The 9,977-nt window shown below is 41.4% G+C and overlaps 1 protein-coding gene across 2 annotated transcripts in view; it reads right to left on the reverse strand.

The window, feature by feature from the left end:
- The window catches only part of USO1 (USO1 vesicle transport factor), a 95,432-nt gene extending 86,577 nt beyond the window's left edge, over positions 1 to 8,855 (reverse strand). For both annotated transcript variants that reach the window (XM_047855858.1, XM_047855857.1), the window contains exon 1: positions 8,611 to 8,855. In XM_047855858.1, coding sequence (XP_047711814.1) covers positions 8,611 to 8,676 — 66 coding nt within the window. In that variant the 5' untranslated portion in view covers positions 8,677 to 8,855. The remainder of the gene's footprint in view (positions 1 to 8,610) is intronic.
- Between the last annotated feature and the right edge of the window lie 1,122 nt (positions 8,856 to 9,977).

The raw sequence follows: 9,977 nt of genomic DNA on the forward strand, positions 1-9,977 counted from the left end.
AATCAGAATGATAACCTAATAATCTGAATTTAATATTTGTTTACTTTGCTAACCAATAGTGCCATTTACTTATATTCAGAGATAAACAAAGGAGACCAAAAAAGCAGCAATGTGATGGGAGTGACTAGGAAAGAAGAAAGTGAGATGAGAAACGTGAAAATGAAAAGCCACTGAAAAGTAAAAGGGGAAAAAGGCAAGTGGCATAAAACTAGCATGCTGGGGTGCCTGGATGGCTCAGACGGATAAGCATCTGACTCCTGATTTCAGCTCAGGTCATGATCTCACATTTCACGAGATGGAGCCCCCTGTTGGGCTCTGTACTGATAGCTCAAGCCTGATTAGGATTCTCTCTCCCTCTCTCTCTCTCTGCCCCTCCCCGACTTGTGCACAATGGTGTGTAGTATGCTCTCTCTCAAAATAAATAAACTTAAAAAAAAAAAACCCAGCATGCTGAAAGTACAATTTAAAGACACTGCCCTAATGCAGTTTGCAGTATTTTCTGACAATTCCTAGTAGAAACCCATATATTTTTTTAGTATTCAGTAACTATTTAACTGACATACAAATATGAAGGACAGGAATGCCAATTTAAAAAATCTAATTCAGGGAAGCACAGATAGCTCAGTCAGTTAAGTGTCTGACTTTGCCTCAGGTCATGATCTCATGGTTCTGGCTGTGGTTCCGGCTGCGCATCAGGCTCGCTGCTGTCAGTGCGGAGCCCCCTTCGGATCCTCTGTCCCCCTCTCTTTCTGCCCATCCCCAGCTTGTGCTCTCTCTCTCTCAAAAATAAACATTAAAAAAAATAATAATAATAAAATAAAAAATCTCATTCAACCAGTTATTCAATAAATATTTATCAAACATCTAATACCAACTTATTTGATCATATAACTGCCTCCAAGAAGTTTAAAACGTAGTTATAGCTTCCCTGGAGAGAACTTCCCTAACCGTGACTATTTACTGCAGGACTAAAATAATTCATGTTAACCAATAATCAATTCATTTACAGTGTTTTAATCAAACAAACAAACAAAAAATACTAGTGTTTCGGGGTGCCTGGCTGGCTCAGCTGGTTAAGCGTCCTACTTCAGCTCAGGTCATGATCTTGTGGTTCACAAGTTCAAGCCCAGTGTTGGGCTCTGTGCTGACAGCTCAGAGCCTGGAGCCTGCTTCCGATTCTGTGTCTCCCTCTCTCTGACCCTCCCCCTCTCACACTCTGTGTCTCTCTCTCTCTCAAAAATAAAGAATTTTAAAAATTAAAAAAAATTAGTGTTTCAGAACAAAAAAGAACCAGAAATTTATTTTAAATATTTTTTATTGTTTATTTATTTCTGGAGAGAGAAAGAGGGAGAAAGAGTGAAAGAGTGTAAGCAGGGGAGGGACAGAGAGAGCAGGAGGAGACACAGAATCCGAAGCAGGCTTCAGGCTCTGAGCTGTCAGCACAGAGCCCGATGCAGGGCTCGAACTCACAAACCATGAGATCATGACCTGAGCCGAAGTTGGATGCCCAACCAACTGAGCCACCCAAGTGCCCCAAGAACCAGAAATTTATTTTAAATTGAACTCTACAACTAAGAGGTTTTACGAAGGAAAAAAAAAAAAAAAAAAAAGCAAAGGTCAGTCCTATCTTCAGATGACCTAAATTATTATGATCTAAAAAAAGATGTAGGAACATTACAAAGTCAAACACCAGTCTCTTCGCAAATAAATCCAATGAATCTAATACAATCAATTTCCATTACAATTACCAGTAAGTCAGCCAAGCTAATATACTGCTTCATTTATTCTCCATGTTTTCTCTAAGAAAAGAACAATACTTTCCAAAAGAACATTTTTTCCAAGCAAGGCATCATTATGAAACTTGTCTACCAATTAACCTATCACAAATGTTAGCATCTCAAAGTCTTAACACCACCAGCTTTCAAATTAAAGGTAATTTTTTATACAAAAATGTTTATAGCATTTCTGCCTGAGGTATAAAAATATAAGCAGGCCTTTTCTAGGATATCCACAACAGACAAAAAAAAAACCCATGCAGTATAAATAAAATGTGAATACATAAAGAAAGCAAAATGGTATTTGCTATCAGCAAATTTACATAAGAAAATTTTAAATTCTCTCCTAAACGATAATCAGATTCAAGAGTGATTACAATTAGTTCTCAAACCACAAAGCACCAGGACTTATTTTATCTTTTATTTATTTATTAATGTCTGTTTATTTTTGAGAGAGAAAGAGAGAGAGATAGCATGAGCCGGGAAGGGGCAGAGAGAGAGAGGGAGACACAGAATCTGAAGCAGGATACAGGTTCTCAGCTGTCAGCAGAGCCAACGTGGGGCTCGAACCCATGAAACACGAGATCATGACCTGAGCCAAAGTCCGATGCTTTAACTGACTACGCTACCCAAGCACCCCAATCTTTTAGGTATTTAAATTGGCAACACTTCATGAGCTGCATAAAACTGACAATAGTAAAAGACTTAAAAAATTTTTTTTTGGTTAATGTTTACTTTTCAGAGAGAGGGACAGAGTGTGAGTGGGGGAGGGGCAGAGAGGGAGGGAGACAGAATCTGAAGCAGGCTCCAGGCTCTGAGCTGTCAGCACACAGTCCAACGCAGGGCTCGAACCCATGAACCGTGAGATCATGACCTGAGCCGAAGTCAGATACTTAACCGACTGAACCACCTAGGCACCCCTTAAAATGCAGTATTCTTTTTAAAAATATATCCTCTAGGACAAGTTTTCCCAAAGTATGTTCTTCAGAACACTCAGATCTATAAGGTTTCCAGAGGAAAAAAGGATCTGGTCTAATAAAATTCATAAACACAACTTACTTTACATCTACATGTTGAATATATTTGAAAACTGCTTATTAATAAACCTTGCATCAATATTAGGCTTTTTGTTTTGTTTCTGATCATCACCCAACATACTTCTTGATAACAAATTTAAGTACATCTACTCATGTTTTTTGAAACATACCTTGCTACTGGTAGGGTGTGTAATATTTAAACAATTCTAGTTTTTCTTTTTAATTTCCCTTAATAATCTACATAATAACCTTTAAAAAAATCCATATAGTTTTCAACAGACACTACTTAAAAAGAATATGAGACATCTTTGGTTGGATAGAAGTGATCAAAACACAAATCATTATTATGGTTTTCTTTGACATTGTTATTGCAAGAGAACCAAGAGAGAAAACACGTATCAGTGATGACACTGACTTCGTTATTAATATGAAACTTGAACCCAAACAGGAGTTTTAGACTATACATTTATAGTAACGCGGTATAAAACATGTTTGACCAAACCAAAACTATGTCTAAATTTAAACACACATTCCTTAACAACAATTTTTATTACAAGAAACTACAGCTGTCTCTATATTGTTAGCCCTTTTGCTTTTTAAGCCAGCTGATCAACATCTGATCTAAAAGGAGATGACCTGGGGCACATAGGTGGTTCAGTCAGTTGAGCACACAACTCTTGATTCCGGCTCAGGTCATGATCTCATAGTTGGTGAGATCAAACCCTGTGTCAGGCTCAGGCTGACAGCATGAAGCCTGGCTTGGGATTCTCTCTCTCTCTCTCCCTGTGTCTCTGACCCTCCCCCCATCCCTCAAAATAAATAAACATTAAAAACAAAAAGAGATGACTTTACCAGTACAGTAATTCCACATACTTCTTCTGGACTTAAGCAACCTTTATGCCTTGGGATACAACTTGAGAAAAGACAATCCCCTATGATTTATCATCAAATGCAGTTAATATTTCTCTTGGGATTTTCAAGAAACTAGCTTTAAAACAAAAAAAGCTATTACATGAAAAGTAGATGGAAAATTAAATGTGTTAGCATTCAAAAAAAAATAAGTAGGACTTTTACTATAATTAGTGTTTATTTGTACCCTGCAAAGTATGTCAAGACTGAGGAGGCTTCAATCACCAGAAATCAGTGCCTGTCTCTAAAGTAAAAAAAAAAAAAAAAAGAGAAATCAAATTTAAAAGTATTTGACTCTAAAATATGAAAGGTTTAATGTGGATGAAATTCTACACTTAAAATATTTTTTAGAATTTTATAGAATTATTGACTATCCTATGATACAACACTATGTCTCTAGAAAGCATCTTAACACCAATCAAAAGTTACTCTTGGGGCACTTGGGTGGCTCAGTGGGTTGGGCTATGGGCTCTTGATTTCAGCTCAGTTCATGATCTCAGTCTGTGAGATGGAGCCTTGCAATCGGGCTCTGTGCTGACAGCAGAGCCTGCTTGGGATAATCTCCCTCCTTCTCTCTCTGTCCCTTCCCCCACCTCTGTCCAAATAAATAAATAAATAAATTTTTTTTAAAAAGTCCCTTTGAAAAGTTGGGATAATATCTTGGGGATTATTTAAAAAAAAAAGTTACTCTTAACTGAGAGGATGAAGAATTAGGTATTATAAATCAGTAATGGGGCATTGGGCTGGCTCAGTCATAAAGCATGCGACTTTTGATCTTGGGGTTGTAAGTTTAAGCCCCATGTAGGGTGTAGAGATTACCTAAAAATAAAATCTTAAAAAAAATCAATAATATGGGGTGCCTGGGTGGCTCAGTTGGTTAAGCATCCGGCTCTTGGTCTCAGATCAGGTGTGAGTTCCAGCCCGGCATTCGGCTCCACGCTGTCAGTGGGGAGCCTGCTTGGGATTCTCTGTCTCCCTCTTTCTCTGGCCTTCCCCTGCTTGTACTTTCTCTCTCTCTCAAAATAAATAAACAAACCTTAAAAAAAATTTTTTAAATCAATAATGTAACTCTAACACATTTAGAAGATATTTAAATTCAGTTAAGAGAAAGCAGGAAAGCACTAAAGGCACAGTAAATTTGAAAAATCCCTTAAGTAAAAAGTTTGACAAAATGAACATCAATCATTCCAGAACTTTGATTCCAGCAGTCTTTAAAAAGTATTGTTTTACCACCTAGCATTTCATAAGCTGCTATGATTATAGATCTGGGATTTCTTTCATATAACACTATAATTCATTCATTTAACAAATACTTACTGAGTATCTACTACTATGAAAAAACAAAGATTAAAATACGTATGAACTCTGCCCGAAAGATTTTTAAGAGTCCAGAAGAGTGAAACATATACAAATGGTAGGGAAAGGTAGAAAGCATAAGAAATGCACAATCTAGTTAAAATATGAAGATTGTTGAGAGGGGAAAGAGATTATTTGCAGCTTGGTGGGGGAAAAGGGGTGGATTTAAAGGACAGGTAGACTTTAGGGGTGTCTAACTGGCTCAGTTGGTAGAGCATCCAACTCTTGATCTCAGGGTTGTAAGTCTGAGCCCCACGTTGGGTGCAGAGATTAAAATCTGTTTAAATCTTCTTTAAAAATAAATTAAAAAATATAAAAAAACAAGATAATAAAATTAATTAAAATAAAGGACAGGTAGACTTGAGACAAAGAAAAGAGGTTTTCTGCTGGGAAAAAGAGGAGAAAAGCACAAAAGATGGAAAACCACAATGAAAACAACTTAATTTTAGAGAAATGGAAAAAATTACAAAATATTAAACAATTATGTAGAAGTTAGAGGTTCCCAACTCTGGCAACTCAAATATCCAGGGCAGATCAAATCGCCAATTAAAATATTTAATATTGTACCACTCACTCTATGATGCTCTACAAATACGTTTTTTTTTTAATTTTTTTAACATTTATTATTTTTGAGAGAGCATGAGCAGGAGAGGAGAGAGAGGGAGACAGAACCTGAAGCAGGCTCCAGGCTCTGAGCTGTCAGCATAGAGCCGGACACAGGGCTTGAACCCACAAACCACGAGCTCATGACCTGAGCCAAAGTCGGACGCTTAACAGACTAAGCCACCCAGGAGCCCCTACAAACACCTTCAAAACTAGTGACCCATGACCCCCTTTATCTGTTGAATGAGATGGTAAACAAATTTTATTCACTGTGTAACTTGGAATAAGCTATTAATTCTCTTCATAAGATAAATTACTTTTCCAATTTTGAGTATGCATACTCAAAGTTAGGCAAGAACAAGGGCTCTCACTTTCCTTTCAGTTTACATAAACAACATACACAAGTGATACTCAAGCTTCATTTGAAATCATGATGTAAAAATTATATTGTTCCATTCACTGGCAAGATCAGAGTTCTAGTCTCATACTGTACAACTTGCTTTAATGCTCTGTGCTTCAGTTTCCTAACTTGTAAAATGAGGGTGTTTAAGCTGGATGATCTGCAAAGGGCCTTCCAGCTTTAAAATTCTATACTCAATTGTACACCACCTTTTCTACAGAAGTCATTGTGACAAGACCAACTATTAAAAAAAAAGAAAAAGAAAAAGAAAAAACAGTCTTCCTCTAAAAAAAAAAACATGCAATTGGGCCACCTGGGTGGCTCAGTCGGTTAAGCGTCCAACTTCGGTTCAGGTCATGATCTCACAGTTCATGAGTTCAAGTCCCGAGTCGGGCTCTGTGCTGACAGCTCAGAGCCTGGAGCCTGCTTCGGATTCTGTGTCTCCCTCTCTCTCTCTGCCCCTCCCCCCACTCATGCTCTGTCTCTCTCTGTCTCTCAATAATAAATAAATGTTAAAAAAAAACATGCAATAAAAACTATACTAAGTGCCAGGCTCTATTTCCTATTTCATTTAATCCTCATTTACACCAATAAGAGCAGGCAGGTGGTTCCCTTCCGTTACACAGGGTATCCTCCAATTCTTGCCTGGTCCAATAAAATTAGGGGTGGAAGGCAAGGATTCAAATCAAGCTCTGATGCCGAAGCAAGCTCTAATAAGCCATACTTGGTGCCTCAAACAAAACATGTCAGACATAAAATAAATGAACAAAAGCTCAACAGGTAGGCTGTGACTCTGGTAATCTGGAGGGAGCATGGTCTTATAAACGGGGCAGCCTGGGGACCTTGTAGCCATGCGAGCAGACAAAGAAGCCAAAATCAGGGATGTGTGTGTGGACACTAATATTGTACAAAATCTCCTGATTTTCAAATGAAAAAAAAAAAAAAAAAAAAAAACCAGACTCACTAGCTTTCAACTTCTGCTTCAAACAGCTCTAATCCAGATCTATGAGGTTGATTTCAATAATATTACATAAATTTCCAAAATTCCCAAGAAAGTATTAAAATATGGATGGGCACCTGGGTGGCTCAGCTGGTTAAGCCTTGGACTCTTGATTTGGGCTCAGGTCATGATCTCACTGTTGGTGAGATCAAGCCCAACACCCAGCTCTGTACTGACACCTCACAGCCTGCTTGGGATTCTCTCTCCCTTTCTCTCTCTGCTCCTCCCCTGCTCATGCTCTTTCTCTCTCTCAAAATAAATAAACTTAAAAAAATAAAAAAAATAAAATATGGGCATCAGCAAGAAAACCTAGGCTAGGAACTAACGCAAACCATGGTTGAATCCTGGCTCTACTACTACCAGCCGTGTGACCTTGGTCAAGTTACTTTACCTCTCTAAACCTCATTTCTTCATTTGTAAAGCGAAAATACTATCATCTATCTTGCAGCGTGGTTAGAGTGAAGGAGAATATGGACTATAAAGAGCTCAGCCTCAAGGTAAGCCTCTACCTCAAGGTAAGAGCTTGACAAATCAAAGCTATTATTATCCTTCAAGATCCCAGTAACACAGAACATAGGACCTACGTTCACAGATATTCCAGTTATGTTCATGAATACTATCCAAAGTTTACCTTTAAAATGTCATCCTTTGTCACTTTTCTGCAGATCTAAAATTACCCTCACATAGTTTATTTTAAAAGTGTCACACACACTCTCTTCTAATAACACCAACCAAACTTCAAAGTAAGCTGACCCTAAACTTAACCAACTAGCAAATACTGTTTTCAGTGGCTAACAATTCTGTAAAGTGACGCTGCAAATCGTGCTACCAAGGGTTCAGACTTCTGAATGGGGAGAGTGTAAGGGAAAGCCGGGGGATGTGTCCCAAAGCGGTTTGAGCGCGAAACATCCCTGTACGTCCAATCGAGTATTTCCCAAATGGCATATAGTTGAAGGAACCCGAAAAACGAGGTCTGAACTAATAACACCTGGCAGAACGACCTTCCTCCAGTTGAAGGGACAGGAGCAGGTGGCTTTGTGCCCCCAAACTATCGTTTTATTCTTAGCCACTTGCTCTCGTCAACAGCTGGGTTTTAAACCTTCTTGCAGTTTTCCCCCATGCCCCATTCCAGGCTGCGCTGGAGGAAGCAGGACTTCAGGTTCCTCTCGGTCCGGGGAAAGGAGTCAAGGGCCCACGGCCCCGAGGGGTGTACAAGACAAGTCGGCCCCCTGTGCCCAGGATCGAGCCCTGACGGGGCGGCATCACACGAGGACCACCCTTCACGCCAGGCCTGCAGAGCTTCGGGGCGCGGCTGCTGTCAGCCGGGCCGAAACGCCGCGGTGGGGGCTGCGCTGGGGCGTAAGGGAATAACTCGGGGGTTTCAGGAGAGAAAGGGAAGCAAAGGGAGAGGCGGCATGTGGACCCCCGGCCCACAGTGGCGCGCGGGAAGTCACCTCCAGGCCCCCGAGTCCTCCGTCCCGTTCCTGCCCGAACCCTTCCCAAGTCCCGGACCCGTCGCGCTCCTCTCACCGTCTCGGCTTCTGTGTGCTGGGGTCCGGCACTCTGACCCCCCATCACCCCGCGGAGGAAATTCATCTTGTCGCTCAGCCACCGGCTCTATCGGCACCTTCGGGAAAGAAAAGGTAACTTTCCCTGCCCTCGGCAGGGCCTGGCCCCCAAGCCCGCACTCTGCACTCTGTGGCCGCTGCCACCACCGCCTCCTACTCGGCGGCCGCTCCAGCCCCCGCTAAGCCCGGAAACAGCCGCCGCCACCAGTCAAGATGCGCATGCGCGGGGACGTGGCATTACGTGGCAGCTCCAAGGGCGAAGGCAAAGGGGAAAAGTAGGAGAAAGGAGGCCGGTAGCTCGGATCCGCCCAAGCCCCGCCCACTGCGCAGGTCCCACCTCCCTCGGCAGGGACACGCCTCCTACTCCCGCCCTTCTCGGGTCGCTACTGCTGGCCCCAACCACCCACGTGGTAGAAGCCCGGCCCTGCCGGCTGGAGAGGACACCAGTAGTGTACGTGTTTTGGCTTGCGGGTGTTTAGTTGTCGCCGAGGGGGACTTACTGCAAGCTATCGAATCTGGGGTCGTATTTTGTTGAGTCGAAAGTGAAATTTTACTTCGGCCGACGTGACAGGTAAGGGGTCCCGGCCCCTGGGAGGGTTCGTTTGGTTTTGTGTTTTAGCAGTACGAGCCGTGTGGCCTTCTGATCCTCGCCAATTGCATTTCTTTACAGGGCTTTGTTTAGTGGTAAAAAGGGTAGTAGAGCCCCCTCATTCCACTGCCACTGGAGGGCGCATTTCTCAGTTCTTGCTCTTCAAACCTGTTCTAAAAGGAATTCCTAGATCTTAACACCAGGTACGCCGCTATTTTCAAGTAGTGTGAGGTGCAAACCGATTGAACCCTGCATTTAGCTTGTTAGACAAAATACATTGGTCTGTAGTGTCAGTTTGGCAGCTAGTAGCATAACATTTTGTTACTAACTCAGCGTCTGCATTTTCAGCGGTTTTTTTTTTTAACATGAAAAATGTCATTTTTTTCAAAATGGTATGCCCTGACCCCTTCGAAATGAAATTGCCCAGGTAGGTACACATGCTTCTGGAGTAGTCTTGTAAATTTCTTGAGGCAAAAAAGCGCAGGGTCTAGTTAGCTTACTGATTCATACACCCCTCTGCTTGGATGCCCCACAGGTCTCAAATTCAGCATTTAAAATTGAACTCATCATCTTCCCCAGCCTCCATTAAAGGGGAAAAAAAAATCAGTATGCTTCTTTGTGCCCTGCCACGCGCAACAGTACCACTAGCCAAATTGCCTAAGCCAGAAGAAGGATGCTGGGTGGAATCTTATATTCTGGATTTTACCTCCACGAGTCCAATATTCAAGTCCTTTCATTTC

The sequence above is a fragment of the Prionailurus viverrinus genome, chromosome B1 (genome assembly GCF_022837055.1).
Source record: "Prionailurus viverrinus isolate Anna chromosome B1, UM_Priviv_1.0, whole genome shotgun sequence".
NCBI lineage: Eukaryota > Metazoa > Chordata > Mammalia > Carnivora > Felidae > Prionailurus > Prionailurus viverrinus.